This window comes from Arachis hypogaea, chromosome 16 (genome assembly GCF_003086295.3).
Source record: "Arachis hypogaea cultivar Tifrunner chromosome 16, arahy.Tifrunner.gnm2.J5K5, whole genome shotgun sequence".
In the NCBI taxonomy this organism is placed as follows: Eukaryota; Viridiplantae; Streptophyta; class Magnoliopsida; order Fabales; family Fabaceae; genus Arachis; species Arachis hypogaea.
The window spans coordinates 145408553-145429081 of record NC_092051.1 but is presented as its reverse complement, the minus strand read 5'-3'; the positions used below and the strand labels follow the sequence as shown (position 1 = coordinate 145429081).

General features: G+C 33.6%; 2 protein-coding genes across 4 annotated transcripts; one reads left to right on the top strand and one right to left on the bottom strand.

Annotated features, from left to right (window-relative positions):
* Window positions 1-1335: 1335 nt before the first annotated feature.
* On the top strand, window positions 1336-9280 carry LOC112697548 (retinoblastoma-related protein 1). 3 transcript variants are annotated; one of them, XM_025750779.3, is made up of 19 exons: window positions 1367-1798; window positions 2222-2369; window positions 3341-3439; window positions 3524-3666; window positions 3745-3841; window positions 3947-3993; window positions 4251-4437; window positions 4692-4758; window positions 4880-5059; window positions 5158-5351; window positions 5434-6313; window positions 6484-6628; window positions 6715-6787; window positions 7159-7335; window positions 7417-7536; window positions 7616-7760; window positions 7854-7966; window positions 8693-8808; window positions 8893-9280. In XM_025750779.3, exons 2-19 carry the CDS (start codon window positions 2265-2267, stop codon window positions 9041-9043), a joined length of 3039 nt encoding a protein of 1012 aa, XP_025606564.1. In that variant the 5' UTR covers window positions 1367-1798; window positions 2222-2264; the 3' UTR covers window positions 9044-9280. The 3 variants fall into 3 exon arrangements, with proteins under 3 accessions (XP_025606567.1, XP_025606564.1, XP_072077571.1); XM_025750782.3 differs by lacking the exon at window positions 2222-2369 and having other exon boundaries at window positions 1336-1798; XM_072221470.1 differs by lacking the exon at window positions 1367-1798 and having other exon boundaries at window positions 1982-2369.
* Window positions 9281-10929: 1649 nt separating this feature from the next.
* Window positions 10930-12584, bottom strand: LOC112697547 (class V chitinase CHIT5). Its single transcript, XM_025750777.3, has 2 exons — window positions 11215-12584; window positions 10930-11083 (listed from the first exon to the last, which is right to left on the bottom strand). Exons 1-2 carry the CDS (start codon window positions 12332-12334, stop codon window positions 11061-11063), a joined length of 1143 nt encoding a protein of 380 aa, XP_025606562.1. The 5' UTR covers window positions 12335-12584; the 3' UTR covers window positions 10930-11060.
* Between the last annotated feature and the right edge of the window lie 7945 nt (window positions 12585-20529).

Genomic DNA, 20529 nt, shown 5'->3' with positions numbered 1-20529 from the left:
CAAATCTAATATCTATATTTTTTAGTTCAGATCAAATATTAGATATATTTAATTAAAAAAATAAAAATTTTTTTAAAAATTTTAAAATTAAAAAAACGAAAAAATTATCTTTTCCCTGTCTTTTATACGTATTTACTTCTAAAACACTATTAAACAATATTTTCTTAAAAAAAATACAACTAAATATATATATATATATATATATATATATATATATATATATATATATATATATATATATATATATAGTATAAACTAAAAATATATTTTTAAGCATAGCATAACATAACATAATATAATTTTTTATTTACTTTACGGATATACATATTAGATTTGTGGATACAAAAATTCAATCTTATTTATATCAGTAAGAAAAATTCCATTCAAAGCCACAAGCTATCATTCTTCTTGTTAATATATATGTAAATTATAATATATATATATATATATATATATATATATATATATATATATATATATATATATATCTTTCATCAAATAGTTTATTTTTTATTTAATTTATTTTATTTTTAGTTATAAATTTATTTATTCTTAAATTAATTATATTTTTATTTAACAATAATTATAAATTCACTTATTTTTTTTTTCATAATTATATAGTATCTGTTAATATTATTTTTTAAAAAATACTTATAGTATATAATAATATAATAGATATAAATTAATTAATAAATTATTAAAATTTGAAAATAATATTATTTTAATATAAAAAATAAAATAAAAATATTTATGATAGAATAAAATTAACAAAATACTTATTATTTCTATTTTATATTATTTTAGAATAGTTAAATATTTTTAAAATATTAGTAAAAATATATATTTTAAGTTTTAATTTTAAATTTTTTATTATTTTTTATTTATATAAGACCTAATCAACTGGTTTAATCAGTAGCCTACCGGTTAGTCACAAAAAAAAAAAAATTAGTCACAAAAAAAAAATCAGTGGCCTACCGGTTAAATTAATGATCTATTAACCTGATTGATTCGATTTGGTCCAGTTTTGACAACTATGTATCAAGAAAATCAATGTTTTTTATTTTTGGCTCTTTTTTTAACGGGTTTTTTGTTTGATTTTGAACAACAACAATTCTTTTAGCATATTCTATATTTTTTTTATTGGCCCTAAATTTTCTTTCATAGCTTGAATGGATCAGGACTCGGTTTTACTAGAGAAAGGGTCATATGATATAAAGAAATTGGGCCTTCAACTTAGAGAGCTGAACAAAAATCTTAAGAGAGATCCAGTCCATAAAAATCAGAGAACTCTCGAGAAAAAAAAGAATATAAATAGAAGGGACAGTCGAAAAAAATAAATAAATAAATAAAAGAGAATCTTTTTTCCAGGATTGCTGAAAGAGAGATAAGAATTAAGAAGAAGAAACAAGTAACTCATGCTGCTCGTGGCGACTGTCGTACATTCCGGGTCAAACCAAAATGACTAAAGTACCCTCATCCACATCAGACTACGTTTTGGCGGGAAAATCTCGTAGGGACACACCAATTTGGCGGGATATATTAACAACGCATATACGTTTTTTCTTTACTTTTACAGACAAAATTAATCCCCAAAAAAAAGAAAAAATTACGTTACATGAGAGTGAAATGAAACCCTAGGCTTTTCTTTTACCAGAAAACCCAATCTCTCTCTCTCTCACTGTCTCTCCTCAGTCCTCCCTCCACAACAGTCCGCTACCACCACTCTCCACGGCCGCTGTTCCTTCTTCCCCGCCGTGAGTCAATCCGCCGACACATATCCACAATTTGTTAGTCCACTGTAAGGCTTCCTTCTTTGGTTTGTTTGTTTGTCCTTTCAGATCTGTGATTATGTTGGTAGTTGTTAGCCGATGATTATTTCTTCTTCTTCTTCTTTTTTTTCTTTCTTTGATTCAAGTTGTGTTACTTGCATTTCTTCGAGTTGCTGTAATTGTGTTACTTTATGTAAAATAAGAAGCTAATTCATTCGTTTGTTTTTGGTACCTTTTTTTTATAACTTTTAGATTAAGATTTCTGTCTTTTTGTACATGTTTAATTTTAGTAGAGGAAGATATTTTTGGATTTTACATGCGTTATAATTTCACTTGTTTGAAGCATAATAGAAGTCACTGCTAAGCTAGCCCTTTCTCTCTCTATCTCTTTCTCACTCTAATTCTCTCTCTCTCTCTCTCTCTCTCTCTCGCTCTTTCTTCCTTTGCACTAGGGTTACCTTTCTGGCGTGATCTGCGTCAAATAGAACCCTTTGCATGAGTCCTCCAGCTACACCGAACATGGAAGAAGATCCAAAGCCTTCCGTTCCAGCCGTTGATGATGGCGACCAAGCTGAGTCTCGATTCGCCCACTTTTGCAAGGTCCATTTTTCAAACCTTCCGAGTTTGCTGATTTCGTTGTTTAATTATTATTATTATTGTTGATGTTGATGTTTATTGTTGGTTGTTGTTGTTTTTGCTTTTGTGGGGGTAAAGCCTCAATACTAGTAATTTTGTTTGAATCAAACATAGGATCTCTAGGGTTTATCCTTAGGGGCATAAAGATTGAAGTAGCTGAATGAAAAGCATCCGAGATTTTCTTAAGTTTTATTCTTAGGTTACAAGTAAGGTACTTATGTAAGCTCTTATTGAATCCTTGGGCACGTCGTAATTGTGAATAGGTGGATCTTTCTCCTTTTTTCCCCTTATATATGACATAAGAAAACTGAAATCTCAAATTGGTTACACTCTTTAATTATATCGAGTTTAGAAATTAATATTTTATAATGTACTCCCGGAAGTTACGCGATTTTCTTAAATAAAAAAGGGGAGATACAGCTGAAAATATTCTATTCAATGATTTCTAACTGATTGATAGGAAGATATAAAGATATGGTGTCGTTGGCGCAAGATCAGGTCATTCGATGTGTCCCACCGCGATCCACCTGAATATTTTATTATACAATATAATATAGTTCGTCGTTTTCGAATTCAATGAAAGCAACGGCGCAATACCAAAAACATTTAATAACTTAGTCATTAAATGGTTTGATGACTAACTATGACGCGTTCGGTATAACGGTCATCCACTGTATTTGACTCCTATCATTCACTTTATGTTGCTTGGGAAGAAAGTTTGAGACGGGCTCGGACACATGATGACGTCATTTGCTTATTTCTCAATTCATTTTTGTTCGTAGAAGGCTGTCATTGGATTGATAATCGTGATCTAAATAGATGTATTTGAATATATTATTTGTGTGCAGTAAGCAGGCTTTCTTGAGTTGTGTTTAAATTGAGATCTGTTATCATTAAATGCTATATATTGATATGAATTTTTTTCCCTAGTGCAGAATGGACTAGTATTGGATGAGAAAGGCCTTAAAGAAGCAATGAATCTGCTTGCAGGAACCAAACATCTTTTACAGGCAAATGTTTCTTCAATGGGGAATGTATGGATACCATCCATTAGTATAACATATACCTTGTAAGGAAGTTTTCTATTTGAACTCATGAGGCTCTATAATTCTTTTCAGTCTGAAGAAGCAGAGCGGTATTGGTTTGCTTTTATTTTATACTCTATCAAGAAATTGACTCAGAAAAATGAGGCGGGTGGGAAGCAAGAGACGGATAACACTGGGCTTACCTTGTGCGGTATATTGAGAGCAGCAAAGCTCAAGTATTACACTATCCTTTCTGGTTTACAAGTTTATAGTCTGTTCCAATATTCACTGTTATCATTTTTTGTATTTAACAGCATTGCAGATTTTTTTAAAGAGCTGCCTCAGTTTGTTGTTAAGGCTGGTCCAATTTTAAGTAATATATATGGGTCAGATTGGGAGAGCAGGCTTGAGGTAATGACTAAGCAGAGAATAAGGGTTATATTTGTTCAATTTTTCACTTTTTAATCCTTAGAAATAGTTTTTCTAAGCCATTTCTGTTTCATACATCTATACCAGGCAAAGGAGATGCATGCAAATGCCATTCACCTAAAGATTCTTAGCAAGTAAGTAGTTCATCATTTAATGCCTTAAATTACCTATGCATAATAGATTATTCACTCTTTTTGAAGAAAAGAAAGTAGTAAAAAAAGACGAGAAGAAACCCTTTCTAAGATATAAAAGTAAAAGATAAGTCCTGTAGAGATAAACTGGGAATAATGTCCATTATTCTTGTCTTAAGTGGCAATATATTATTAACTGTTTTTTGTTACAATGGAGACTAAGGGAGGAACTAATTGACCTATAAATTTGATGATGTAAGGTACTATAAACGTGTATTTGGAGAGTTCTTTGTGGCAGTGGATAATGTTGAAAAGAACTCATCTGTGGCTGTTCAAGCATCTGACTACCATCGCTTTGGATGGTTACTTTTCTTGGCACTTCGTGTACATGCTTTTAGCCGTTTTAAAGATTTGGTGACTTGCACCAATGGTTTGATTTCTATCCTGGTATGTTAGATTGTGATATTACTTCATTCTTCGCCACTGTTTCATATCATTTTCTCTTCAATAGTGTTGTATGAAGATAACTGTTGGAACTTGTAAAACTTTAAAAAAATTTTAAAGTGCTTCTTGGCCTTTGAGGGTTTTCATGACATGCAGTGTGTATTAGTCAACTACTTTTGCTCCTTTATGTTCTGTTTAGGCTCTTTTTCGAGTAAAGGAAGGCAACTGTCTTACTTGCTTTGATCTATTTTTTATAGGCAATCTTGATTATTCATGTTCCTGCGCGATTTCGAAATTTCAACATTAATGACTCTTCACGCTTCGGTAATAGCTGTTCTCCTCTCATCCCACTATTTTATTTGATTTTATCCATTCTCTTGTCCCGTGCTGCCTATTTGGTGTGTAAACTATTTATTCTGATTTTCTTCCTGTTCAAATTTCTTAGTTAAGAAGAGTAACAAAGGTGTGGACCTCCTGGCGTCTCTCTGCAATATTTATAACAATTCAGAAGATGAATTGAAGAAAACCATGGAGAAAACCAATAATTTAATCGCCAATATATTGAAGAAGCAACCTTGCTTGGCATCTCAATGTGAAGCTGAAAACCTGGAGAATTTTGATAGAGGTTTATTTCGATTTATACATACATAGATATATAAATTTTTATGCATCAGGAGAATAGATGATGTCATTAACTGGTGCTTACTATCCTCTGTTTTGCAGATGGGTTGACCTATTTTAGAGATTTGATGGAGGAGTCATCTCTTCCTTCCAGTTTAAATATCTTGGAGAAAGATTATGATGACATGATTCGCAACAAGGGTGAATTAGATGAAAGGCTGTTCATCAATGAAGATGACAGCTTGTTAGCTTCTGGAAGTTTGTCTGGGGGTTCTATTTCTGCAAGTGGTGTAAAGGTATGTTTGAAGGGGGAAAAATTGAGATTTACTTCTGCAATATATTTGCAAATACCTAATTATCTATTATTGTGCTCTGTAGCGGAAATTTGATACAATGGCATCACCCGTAAAGACTATTACAAGTCCACTCTCGCCCCACCGCTCCCCCGCATCTCATGCTAATGGCATTCCAGGCAGTGTAAATTTAAAGATGGCTGCGACTCCTGTAAGCACAGCAATGACTACTGCAAAGTGGCTTCGTAGTCTCATATCACCACTTGCATCAAAGCCATCACAAGAGCTTGAGCGTTTCTTGACATCATGTGACAGGGATGTCACAGGTGATGTGGTGCGCAGGGCACAGATCATATTGCAGGCAATATTTCCCAGCAGTCCCCTTGGAGAACGATGTGTAACTGGAAGCCTGCAAAGTGCGAGCCTGATGGACAATATTTGGGCAGAGCAACGTAGATTGGAGGCCTTGAAGTTATATTATAGGGTATTGGAAGCAATGTGCAGAGCAGAATCCCAAATACTACATGCAACTAATTTAACATCACTACTAACTAATGAGAGGTTCCATCGGTGTATGCTTGCCTGTTCTGCGGAACTTGTTCTGGCAACTCATAAGACTGTAACAATGCTGTTCCCTGCAGTATTGGAGAGGACTGGAATTACAGCTTTTGATCTTAGCAAGGTGATTGAAAGTTTCATTAGACATGAAGAATCTCTCCCAAGAGAATTAAGACGACATTTGAATTCCTTGGAAGAACGACTCTTGGAGAGTATGGTATGGGAAAAGGGTTCGTCAATGTATAACTCTTTAGCTGTCGCTAAACCTTCACTTGCTGCGGAAATAAATCGTCTCGGACTATCAGCTGAACCAATGCCATCATTGGATGAAATTGCAATGCATATTAATTTCTCTTGTGGAGGTTTGCCTCCTGTGCCTTCCTTGCCTAAGTTCGAGACGTCACCAAGTAATACTTCTCTTTTCATAGCTTGAAGATGTCATGTCACATTTTCCTGTTCTCATATAATTGTGGTTCATCAGTCCTTGTTCTTATGGTTACTTGTGATGTTCCATAAAATTATTACTTGCTCTTTAGTGAATTTCATCGTAAGATATCTGTCAATGAATTGATTTCAGCTCAGAATGGGGATACAATGTCACCAAAACGACTCTGTACAGAGTATCGAAATTCTTTTGCTTCACCAGTGAAAGATCGGCTTCTTCCCTTCAGCAATCTTAAATCAAAGCTACCCCCACCTCCTCTACAGTCAGCATTTGCGAGGTAAACACTGGCAGCACCTTTCAAGTTTTTAGATTTTACCTCCTCTACTTTTTTGTTTCTCTTTGCTGACTGTTTCTTCTCTGCAGTCCAACAAAACCAAATCCAGGAGGTGGAGGAGAAACATGTGCAGAAACTGGGATTAACATATTTTTTGGCAAGGTATTTGACTTTAATTGTTAACAAGGAGTTGTAAGCAAGCTATATTTGTATTAATAATTGTTGACAAAGGTGCATATGTAGATACATAGGTTCCTTAATTCAGTGAGCTGAAAGGAAAATGCTGTAACAATTGTGCATGTGCTCCCTACTTGTTCAATTTGACAACTAGAATTTCAGGATGTTTTAGTTGTTGTCCTTGTTACAAACCAAATGCCTTTTGGAATAGCATCATTGCATTACCCCCATCTTTTTTGTTTCATGATGACAGGACAGCTACCCTGTGTTTATTTAAGGTTGACTTTTTTTTGGTTGCTTCACCAAACCATTATAATAAGCATTACAGCTTGTATGCAATTTCTGTTTTTTTGCAGATTATTAAGTTGGGAGCAGTCAGAATAAGTGGCATGGTTGAAAGGTTACAGTTATCACAACAGATAAGGGAGAATGTATACTGTCTTTTCCAGCAAATCCTTAATCAACGGACATCTCTCTTCTTCAACCGCCATATCGACCAAATCATTTTGTGTTGCTTTTATGGAGTTGCTAAGGTTTCCATTTAGTTTTAGTAACTCATACTTGCAGTGTTTGCTTTGTTATTACCAATGTTCTCATCCTTTAGTGTTTTGCAGATTTCTCAACTGAATCTAACTTTCAAGGAGATCATATACAACTATAGAAAGCAACCACAGTGCAAACCACAAGTCTTTCGCAATGTATTTGTGGATTGGTCATTGACACGCCGAAATGGGGTATGTAACTAAAATTTGATGCTTACATGAACTTTCCCTTCAGAATCATAACCTTATATAATGATCTGGATGGAAGCAGAGAAGAGGACAGGAGCATGTGGATATCATTGCATTCTACAATGAAGTATTCATTCCCACTGTGAAGCCACTTCTAGTAGAACTTGGGCCTGCAGAAATCACTACAAAAAACAGCCGGATGCCTGAAGTGAATGTTAAAAATGATGGTATATGATTTTTTTTTATTTTATTGTTTTATTTATATCTGGCATATTAATTCAATCTGTTGATTTGTGTACCTTTTTTTGCTGGCCTTTTAGCTCAATGTCCTGGATCTCCTAAAATATCATCTTTCCCAAGCCTTCCAGATATGTCACCAAAAAAGGTGTCTGCCACACGCAATGTATATGTCTCTCCACTACGATCATCTAAGGTACTTGTTCATTTATTGGCTATATGGCTTTCCTCTTTGGACTCCTTTTCTTTCCAGTATCTTTTAATTTTTAATGCTGTACAGTATACAGTCTACTGACATCATGCTGTAAAATGAAGCAGCATGTGAGGACTTCAATTCTTTACAGTTATTGGTGTGTTGAATAATTATGTCGGTATTATGCATTCAATTCTTTTCCCAGTCACTTCTTTAGATCACAGATTGATATGATGTCTATGTGCGACAAGTTTGTGACTAGAAACCACTGTTAAGGAAACACAATTTGTTTTGGTGGAAAAAATTATTGTAATGCAATGAATGCATGTTTGAAGATAAAGGCTGCCTTCTTCATTAAGCATCTTTGTTAAAATTACATGATGCTGGGTTGTTTATTAGTTTTTGTCGTGTTCTGCAACTTTTGTTGGGTCGTTGGTTTATACTCCTTGTTCAAATCCAATTCTGGAGTCTCACCAGCATACATTGGCGAATTGGGATCTTGGATGGATGAGAATGGAGGGAAGGGAATGATTTCATGAGTAACATAGAGTTTATTTTACTCTTCAAGCCCTTTCCATCCCTCCCTTTTCCTCTTAAGACCCAACAAGAACACCGGAACACCAACCGCCAATATGTTCCCTTGATCCACTGCATTTTACCTGATGTGGTAGCATATTTACCATAGATATCAACCTAATAACAAAATGTGTTCATTAATGGTTTGTGCAGATGGATGCTCTAATATCACATAACTCAAAAAGCTATTATGCATGTGTTGGGGAGAGCACCCATGCATATCAGAGCCCTTCAAAAGACCTGACCGCCATCAATAACCGTTTGAATGGGTATGCTTTCCTTGAGTTATTGGTGATTGAATCTTGTTATTACCATAAAATATGTTGTTCTTATTTAGTCTGGTTCTATTGTAGCAACCGGAAGGTCAGAGGTTCGCTCAATTTCGATGACATGGATGTCGGCTTGGTTAGTGACTCAATGGTTGCGAACAGCCTCTATCTGCAAAATGGAAGTTGTGCATCGTCGTCGGGTGCACCCATGAAGTCCGAGCAACCTGACTCTTAAATTTAATGTTAGTGTAAATTCCCATTTCTCTTCCTTTCTCAACACTGGATGAATCAAATACTAGATAGTTTGAGACGGGGGTTTCGTAGGAGCGGTGACAGAATGCCGCCACTGCCCCCTTGTACTTTTTTGTCTTGAGTGTTTTATTTTTTTAAGTTAGGTCTCTGATTAGGTTCTGGTAATTTATGTTTATTACCTGCTTTTTGGGCGCTCAGAAATATAATTCACTTGCCTAAATAGATATGATTAGAGTAAAATTCCAAATTGGTGCCAAAATTTTTATCAGTGGCCACTTTAATACCTAACCGTTGCTTATTAGTGCCTGTCTATCGATTTGTAAGTGTAGGGACTAATTGACTAATAAATAAAGATTAAGGATGAAAGTGGCCAAGTTTGTGGATCAATTTATGATTTATTCTAATTAAAATCTTTAAAAATACAAGTAAAATGGTTCTTAGATAAAGGAAATAATTTCTGAAATTCGTAATCAGTAAGTTATGTTAATGTATCAAATATCTTGTAATTAGCTGTTATTTTATCCTTTTTACAAAAATTGGGAAAACTCGAAGTCGTAGTGGTTTAGTGTAATCTTATTTAGTTAAGGATTTTGTTATATATTTAAATATTTTTATAAATCAAGTTTAACTAAGTTGATTTAAATTCCAAAATCCAAAAGAAAAAACCGCTCAAACATAATATGAAATCACATAATTCCGAAGTAGAAATTTTTTAAGTTTGACACGAATTTTTTTAATTTTGATATTGAAATTTATTAAGGTTATGAATTATTTATTAAATCGTATTTTTTCTTCAAAAGTTATTGGGGTTATTATGGATAAACAGAAGAATGAAACAAAAAGTTGCGTAATTTTTTTTGATTGATTTCTTTTGTTTTTATTCTTTTTAAAAAGTGAAACAATAAGAATTATGAAAGTGAAAAAAAAAACTATAAAAACAAATTGTTTGTAAGAAATATAAAAAGAAAAAAATAATACCAAAATTTTTTATTTGAGACATAGGAATTTTTTAGTTTTGACATTCAAATTCTTTAAACATGACTCAAAACATAATGTTGCAATTTTTTTTATTCTTTTTTAAAAGATGAAGACAATGACAACAAGATTAAAAAAGAATTATGCAAAAGTATAAAATAGAATGTCGCATTATTTTTCAAATTCTTATTTTTGGAAGAAGACGATGACGATGACATTACAGAAAAAGAAAGAAGAGGAGGGGGATGATGATGATGATGATGGAGGAAGAAGATGTGATAATGATAATGAAAAAGGAGAAAGAAGAAGAAGAAGGAATACGCCTAGATAAATTTTGACTTGATTTGACTTAGTTAAAAAAAAGACTTTGTTGTCTAATATTTTTATTTAGTTAACCAAACAAAGAGTATCATCTTAAAGTTTAATATATGACAATGATACGGACAAAAATATGCATACAGAATTTTGATTTGATTTGACTTGGTTAAAAAAAATTGATTATCTAGTATTTCTATTTAATTAACCAAGCAAAATCTTAAAATTTAAGGTATGACTATGATATACATGAACTACAGGTTAATTCGTTTATATTTTTATTCCATATACAATTATATATTGCGATAATACTCTTATGTCATTCTGTAGAAAAGTTATTGAAACTTAACCTTTGGTGTTGTTAAATAATCTATTTACATCAAACTTCCATTTAAGAATTAATTTTATGCACGTTATTTTTACGAAAAACCGTAACAGTTCGGTGTATTACCATGATTACCAAAAAGAATAGAAATATAGCTTTCAAGTACTAAAGCTCTCTTTCATGTAGCACGATATGAATCTGATATTATAATAATAATCATTATTCAATAAAAAAACGCAGCACCATAACACCTATTGTTCTGAATCTGTCATTGCATAATATGATCACGTGAATAGTGACATGAATTTTCAGTAAGTTACACAATATAGTTGGCTAGATAGAAACAATAACATAAAATTCATATTAATAAACTTGGTATAGAACGTCAGTGTCCCCACGAACTTGAAGCTGCCAAAGAAAAAAAAATATCAGAATTATGGATCTAATCTATTAAATTTGACCATATTTAGAGCACAAAGAAACCAATAAGAATCAAAACATCCCAAACAAAAAGAATTAGCATGGTGTGAGTAGTTTACCTTGTCTTGACATAGTCCAATTCTTATCGCCTCCAACTTGCCAAAAGAAATATCCTTTCAATCCCAAAGACTTAGCATATTGAACCTTCCTTGTCATGGAGGGTGCATCATCATAGCTCATCCAAGTAGTGCCAGCATAAGTGTAATAAGACACAGCTGACCTATCAAACACAACTGTAGCCTTATTCTTTTTATTAAATTCCAAGATATCATTATAATTCATAGTACCATCCGTGCCATCGGCTGCTCCAACTGCGGGCGCTCCGTCCCCATGAACTTTCGGATCTTGGAGCTTCCACGCTCGCCCGTAAAGCGGTAACCCGAAAACCAGCTTTGAGGGCGGGACGCCGGACTGGATCCAAGATCCGAGACCAAATTGGGTGCTTATATTGGACTTAGGATCAAATAAAGCATTATTGTAGCCAGTGAAATTGGACCATGCACCATGGTAATCAAAGCACATAGGGCTAGCCCAATCTAAGTAATCTTTAATAGCTTGGGCCGGATAAGACCTTGGGCCAGGCCCAATAAGTACTATTGTGTGAGCATAGTACACAGCTGCGGTCAACAGCAAACGTGGCCTTCTATGAACCTTGGCTTCGAAAACCACAGCCTGGTGCCATTCTTTGAACAACAAAGCAAGGTTTGCCATGTCTTGCTCATTTTGAGGAAACTCCCAATCCAAGTCTAGTCCGTCAAAATCATATTGACGGGCCACTTGGATTGTGGAGTTTATGAAGGCTGCACGGTTTTTTACCGTGCTAGCCATCAAAGAGAATAAGGTAGCATTGCTGGAACCCCCTCCGATGGATAATATGGTCTTGACGGGAGGGTTCCGGCTGCTTAAACCATTGATGAATTGAGGTATGTAGTTTTGGTCGGAGGATGTGATTATGAGGTTGAAGGTGTTTGGTTCTGGCTCTACAAAGGCATAGTAGATGTGTGTGAAGTATCTTGTGTCAATGGAAGAAGGTGAGAGAGAATTACCTGAAGGCCAATATCCAGCTTTAACTGATCCTGAATAATATGGCGATGGAATTGGATGTTGCAATGATTCAGTTTGGAAACTCATGAGTATAACCAAAAGGGTTGTGAAAAATGTGACCATGCTTGTTGTCATGATTGGAGTTATTATTAAAGAATGTATATCAAGTTGGGTAATTGGTCATATATATATATAACAAAGTTGTCATGGTCATTGACATTTATATTGTGTCAGGCTAGATATTCCAACTATTCAAGTTATTCTTACACCACTTGTCCGATAAAAGTTTTTGTCACAACCCATAAAAGAATACAGTTGTTGATAAAATTGTAACTTTATTTACTTGTAGTTTTTTGTTAGAGAAAATTTAGGAGCAGCACTTTTATTGAAATCTGGTCACCACTCAATCATTAAATAAAAAATGAACAATTCTATATCGTTAGATGTCATATTACATCATTAAAAATATTGATGATGACTAATTAATGACTATACATTACAAATTCTGCCATGCATTATTCTTATTGGTAGACATATGATGCCTAATGGCTATTGCAATTGGAAGGTTGTGGTTCACACTTTTGTGAAGAGTGGGTTTGGACCTTGCCACCTTGGCATATTTAGGAGTTGGGAACGAGTCAAACAAACAGAGACAAACAAAGTTGGACATGATAATCAACATAATAAAAGTCAAAAACGTCTAGATTAATTAAAGGTCCACTGCGCCTAGATAGATTCAATATTTTCTTATTTCTAATTACGTACCTATCATACAGCAATATCATTGTTAACTATTATGATCCTATCTACAACATGTGAACTGCGAAGGGTTAACACTAAACATAATAATCTCTTATTATTGCTTAGAATAGATTATTTTTGTTTGATTACTTTGACGTAAAGGGATTCTTTTGACTTTATAATATCATGCAGCAGCTAATGCAAGGCGCTTATGGACATTAATTATTTTCCCCTTTATTCTTTTCTGGTACATTGACCGGCAAGAATTTTTTTTTTACTAAAATGGAAAACAATTATTATTTTGTTTTATATAATGTTAAAAATAAAAAAAAATGAAAGCAAACACGATATGTTCTGGATGGTTTAGCAGTGTGGAAGGAAAAGGTCAACGGAATTGGTGATTGGAGGAAAGTAATTGAGTAATTGAACACTATATTTGTTATTAGTGCGACGGCTGCAACTTAGTGCATTAGTTATGTGCCCACCACTTATTCACATTATAAGGATATCATTAACCTATAATAATATTCACAAAACTCATGTCCTATATAGTTATTAATTTATTATTAAACTCGATTTGGTTATTGGCACTAGGTCATCGATGGATGCTTCATTGCTTCAACCATTACATTACAGTTTGAGATATAACAATTTATATATTTTTATTAGTTTAAATTGTGGAAATAAGTAATTTTATGATACATAATTAAAATTTGTGATTAAAAGATTTGGACTAGTTCAATATTTGTTGATTTTGTTTTTTTTTTTTAAATAGTATAAGACAAATAAAACAAAAGTCTATACAAATTGAAAAGAGATTTATAAAAAACATATTATAAATATATATGTTTATATATTTCTCTATTAAATTAAACTGTTGAATAAATACTTTCAGGACAAATGTGAATAATGTATATTTTTTATTTTTTGATATGTATTTCAATGTAATTAATCAATTGATCCATTCAATTTGTTCACATAGCTTAAAAGGTTTAAAACTCAGTGGCAATATGACTGACAGTTTGTTTCTAATCGGATTTTTATGCTGGACAATATGTTATTTATCTGTAGCAGTGGAAATGGCACAAATATTCAATACAAGAACAATATGAAAGCATTCACAAATATAATATGGCAGCAATTATAACAAGCAAATATAATAAATAAAGCAATAAGAAAAACACACCGAGATTTTAATGTAAAAAACTTCCTCAATGTGAGAGGTAAAAACCACGGGTCGTCCAGACCAATGAAATAGCTCCACTATAATCAAATGAGGTACAAGAGAGTCTAAAACAAAGCACAAAAATGTGCATATAACCAGCCAAAACATCAAAGCACCAAAGCTTTCAAATGAGAAGCAAAAAGATGAAATATACCCAAAAAATAGAGTTGTTGTCGAAGCTAATTTCTTCCTCTGCATACCTCCAATTAAAATTTTCACTGTTCAGAATGAAGAACAAGATGTGAAGAATCTACAGTCCAAATTTCACATCGATCCAACGGTGGAGGAATGCGAAATTGCTGTTCAAAGATTGCTGCTCTGTGTAAAAATGGGAAACCTAATTTCTCTCTCGCGAAGCCAATTTCTCTCACTGCAAATTTCCAATCAACATCTCCACCGACCATAATGAATAACAAGATGATAGGAACATGCAGTTTAATTTTCAAGCCAATCCAACGGTGAACAACTGAGAAACTGCCATTTGAAACTTACTACTTTGTATAAAAACGGGAATTCTGTTTTCCCTCTTCTCTCTCTTTGGTGGCTACTCTCTTTCTCTCAAATGATCCCCAAAATATGATTAGGATTGTGGCATGATGGGTGCAAATAAATATCCTCAAAAGGTTGGGCTTGGGCCTCACAAAGAAGAGAAAACCCCAACGAATCTCCCAATTTCGGCGATCAAACAACATGTTTCAAACTTTTCTCTTGACAATACTTTTGTCATCATATCAGCACCATTGTCATTAATGTGAACTTTCTCAAGTTCCAACAACTTGGAATCTAACACATTCCATATCCAGTGATACCTAACATCAATATGTTTAGATCTTGGATGAAAAGTAGAATTCTTGGCAAGATGAATAGCACTTTGGCTATCACACAATAGCACATAACGGTCTTGCTTGAAACCAAGTGCTGCAAGAAACTTCTTCATCCACAACAACTCTTTACATGCTTCAGTTGTTGCAATAAACTCTGCCTCTGTGGTAGAAAGTGCAACACACTTTTGTAGCCTTGACTGCCATGAAATAGCTCCCCCTGCAAACTTGACCAAATAACCTGAAGTAGACTTTCGAGAATCAATATCTCCTACCATGTATGCATCAGTAAAGCCAACTAGCAAAGGTTTCTCACCACCAAAACTCAAACTCAAGTTAGTTGTACCTTTGAGATATCTCATAATCTATTTAACAGCATTCCAATATTCTTTACCTGGATTAGAGAGAAAACGACTCACAATACTAACCGTATGAGCAATGTCTGATCTAGTACACACCATAGCATACATCAAGCTTCCAACAGCTGAGGCATAATGAATTTCATTCATTGCTTGTTTCTCCTCATCAGTGGTTGGACACTGCTTGGTGCTCAACTTAAAATGAGGAGCAAAAGAACTAACAACACATTTGGCATCATTCATGCCAAACCTTTGAAGCACCTTCTTTATGTACTTCTCCTGTGACAAATAAAGCTTCTTGGAATATCTATAACGAGTAATAGTCATACCCAAAATCTGTTTGGCAGGACCCAAGTCCTTCATAGCAAAAAACTTGCTCAACTGTTTCTTCAACTCATTAATCCTCAAAGCATTATTGCCCACAATCAAAATATCATCCACATAAAGCAAAAGAATGATAAAATCATCATCAGAAAATTTTTGCACAAATACACAATGATCTGAAGTTGTCTTACAGTAACCATGCTCCCACATAACAGATTCAAACTTCTTGTACCACTGTCTTGGAGCTTACTTCAACCCATAAAGACTCTTCTTAAGCTTGCACACAAAATCTTCTTTTCCTTTAACAACAAAGCCCTCCGGTTGCTCCATGTAGATCTCTTTGTCTAAATCACCATGAAGAAAAGCTATTTTCACATCCATTTGTTCAATCTCCAGATCAAGAGAAGCTGCTAATCCAAGCACAGCACGAATGAATGACATCCTCACAACAGGAGAAAAGATCTCCTCATAATCAACACCTTTTCTCTGGCTAAAACCTCTAACAACCAATCTAGCCTTATACCGAGGTTTAGAATTGTGTTTTTTCATACTTGATTCTGAATACCCATTTGTTCTTCAAAACTCGCATATCTTTCGGTAGCTTCACCAACTCATAGGTATCATTCTCAAGCAAGGACTTCATTTCTTCTTGCATGGCTTCAAGCCATTGAGCTTTGTTTTCATCTTCAATAGCCTCTCCAAAATATTCAGGTTCTTCCCCATCAGTCAACAAAACAAACTCATGTGGAGAATACCTTGACGAAGGCTTCTTCTCTCTTGTAGACCTTCTGAGTGCATTTGTAGGAATTTCCAAAGTTGGTTGTTCATCTTGATCATCATCACCAACTTCATCAAGTATTTGATCAACTGTTCCATCTTCACCTGCACTTGTATCATGCTCATTATTTTGAGCTTGAACTCTACCATCTTCTACCATAGGCATAGAGGGAGTAATATCCAAATCAAAAAAATCATCACTATGCTGAACCATTGGCTTCTCCATATTATCAACATCCTTCAGTGTTTGGTCTTCAACAAAGACAACATCTATACTCCGAATCACCTTCTTACTAACAGGATCATAAAACCTGTAACCAAACTCATCCATGCCATAGCCAATAAAAATACACTGCCTAGTCTTTACATCAAGTTTAGATCTCTCATCTTTGGGAATATGAACAAAAGCTTTACATCCAAAGACTCTTAAATGATCATAAGAAACATCTTTACCTGACCATACCTTCTCTGGCACTTCAAATTGCAAGGGAACACATGGTGTCCGGTTCAAGACACGAACAACAATGCTCAAAGCTTCACCCCAAAAGGATTTTGCCAATCCAGACTGTGACAATAAGCACCTAACTCTTTCAACTAATATTTTGTTCATCCTTTCAGCCAAACCATTCAACTGAGGAGTCTTCGGAGGAGTCTTCTGATGTCTTATACCATACTCTTTACAATAAGTATCAAATGGACCTGAGTACTCACCACCATTGTCAGTACGAATACATTTCAACTTTTTCCCAGTTTCTCTTTCAACAGAAGCTTGAAATTGCTTGAACACATTCAAAACTTGATCTTTGGTCTTCAAAATGTAAACCCATAGTTCCCTAGAATGATCATCAATAAAGGTTACAAAATAGATAGAGCCTCCAAGTGTTATTGTCTTCATCGGCCCACATACATCAGAATGCACCAAGTCAAGTATCTCGAACTTCCTTGAAGGTGGATGGCTCTTGAAAGAAACTTTATTTTGTTTTCCAGCAAAGCAATGGTTGCACTTTTGCAAAGCAACCTTACAACCAAATAAAAGATTTCTCTTGGATAACATATTCATACCCTTCTCACTCATATGACATAATCTCTTATGCCATAAATCAGTTTTATCAACAAACTCAGCAGCATTAACAACATCTTTCACAATATTTGCTTGAGTCAAATAAAGAGTAGAGTGTCGAGTACCTCTAGCAACAACCATGGAATTCTTGGTGAGCTTCCAGCTATCACGAGAAAATGAGTTATCCAAGTCTTTATCACACAACTTACCAACAGAAAGTAAGTTCAACCGAATATCTGAAACATGCTTCACACGCTTCAAAGTCAACTTGGTACCGATGGAGGTTTCTAAGCAAACTTGTCCAACACCAGCACATTTTACAATACCTTGATGAGCCATTTTCACATTACCAAAATCACCAGGAGTATAAGAGGTAAACAAATCCTTCCTAGATGTAACATGAATACAAGCACCACTATCAATCACCCAACTAGTGCTGTTATCAACAAGGTTAACATATTCAAACTCCTCAACAAGAAGAAAATCATCATGAGTAACATTAACCTTGTGTTCGTTGCTACCATCATCTTTATTTTTGCTCTTGTCTTTACTTGCCTTGGCTTTTTCCTTCTTTAGCTGCCAACAAAATTTCTTCATATATCCTTTCTTACTATAATAATGACACTCAATATTCTTATACTTTTCTCGAGACTTGCTTCTGCTTTGATCTCTATTTTTAGGACCTCGAATCTTGTTTCTCCCCCTAAACTCAGAAACAAGAACATCTGAATGTGTAGTCGATGCACCTTGTGACTTTCTTCTCATTTCTTCATTCAAAACACTGCTCTTGGCAAGATCCATAGACATTACACCATCAGGAGCAGAATTAGACAATGACATTCTGAGAATTTCCCACGAGTCTGGTAAGGAGCCAAGAAGTAACAATTCTTGAACCTCTTCATCAAACTTGATGCTCATGGAAGATAAATAATTCATAATTCCTTGGAAATTATTCAAGTGATCTGTCATTGATGTCCCATCTATATATTTCAAAGCCAACAATTGCTTCATCAAAAACATCTTGTTATTCCCAGTTTTTCGAGCATACAACTGTTCAAGCTTAATCCAAAGGGTCCGAGCATGTGTCTCTCCAATAATATGGTTCAACACATTATCGCCAACCCACTTCCTAATATATCCATAGACTTGTCTATGCAACAAAGTCCAATCATCATCAAATTTATCATTAGGCTTCTCTGTACCAAAAACTGGTTGATGAAAATTTTTGACATAAAGCAAATCTTTCATCTTTGACTTCCACAAATCATAATTAGGACCATTAAGAGTGATCATCCTACTAGTATTAGTATTAGCTTCCATTGTTCACAGAATCACAAGTCCAGAAAAATACCAACAAGCTCTGATGCCAGTATGAAAGAGCCTAGCAGCAGAAACGACACAAATATCCAACACAAGAACAATATGAAAGCACCACAAATACAATATGGCAGCAACTATAACAAGCAAATATAGCAAGTAAGAACACACCGAGATTTTAACGTGAAAAATTCCCCTCAATGTGAGAGGTAAAAACCACCAGTCGTCCAGACCAATGAAATAGCTCCATTATAATCAAATGAGGTACAAGAGAGTCTCAAACAAAGTACAAAAATGTGCATATAACCAGCCAAAACATCAAAGCACCAAAGCTTTCAAATGAGAAGCAAGAAGATGAAATATACCCAAAAAATAGAGCTGCTGTCAAAGCCAATTTCTCCCTCTTTATACCTTCAATTAAAATCTCCACCATTCAGAATGAAGAACAAGATGTTAAAAATCTACGTTCCAAATTTCACTTCGATCCAACGGTGAAAGAATGAGAAATCTCCGTTCAAAAATTGCTGCTCTGTGTAAAAACGGAAAACCTAATTTCTCTCTTGCGAAGCCAATTTCTCTCACTGTAAATCTCCAATCAACATTTTCACCGACCAGAATGAAGAACAAGATGATAGGAACACGCATTTTAAATTCCAAGCCGATCCAACGGTAAACAACTGAGAAACTGTCATTTAAAATTTACTGCTTTGCATAAAAACGAGAATTCTATTTTCCCTCTTCTCTCTCTTTGGTGGCTACTCTCTTTCTCTCAAATGACCCCCAAAATCTGATTAGGGTTGTGGTATAATGGGTGCAAAGAAACACCCTCAAAATGTTGAATTTAGGCCTCACAAAAGAGAGAAAAAATCCAACATTATCCACAAAATTTATTCAATAATTTTTTCTTTTCAAGTAAGTCAATCAATAAATAAATTGAATTTTAAATTTTTTAAAGTGAGAAGATTGATAAAAGTAATAAAATAGAGTTAATAATTATTATTAAATTTATAACTTTTATCATTATTAAATTCTTATTTTATTTTTATTTATTATTTTATCTTTTTTTAAAACAAATTTTATTATGTTTATATTTTTTTTAAGTTAGTTATATTTATTTTTCTCTAACAAAATCATCTAAACATTTTGATTATTTTAGCTTAAATAAAAATTTAATAATCATATGTGAGTTTTATTATTTTAATTTAAGAATAATTAGTTTTTTATATTATTATTTTATTAATCCCTTTACTATACAGGGGAGTTTGACTTAATAAATTTTTCTTTTTAAATAACTCAATTAATACTTCGAGTTACAAAATTATCTATCTTTAATAACAAAAATGCTATAAGCATATAAAAATCAATAATTAAATCAATTATCATATATTATTTGTGTATAAATTAAATATATGTGTTATTTAAATTTTTTTATTGTATATTTTGTATTAAAAATATATTTTATATTAATAATTAATTTAGTAACTAATTTTTATTATATTTGTAGCATAATTACTTTAGAAAATAGTGTATATAATTAACTAACAAGTGTTAAATAGATATTGGTAAAAAAAATTTATTAATTAACTAGCTATTAAGTCGTTAGTAAAAAGAAAAAAATGTAAAACAATAAACAAAAATGGATTTAATTAATCTACAAATTCTTATAATTTTACCGAATTTTCAATCAAGTCTTTATACTTTTTTTT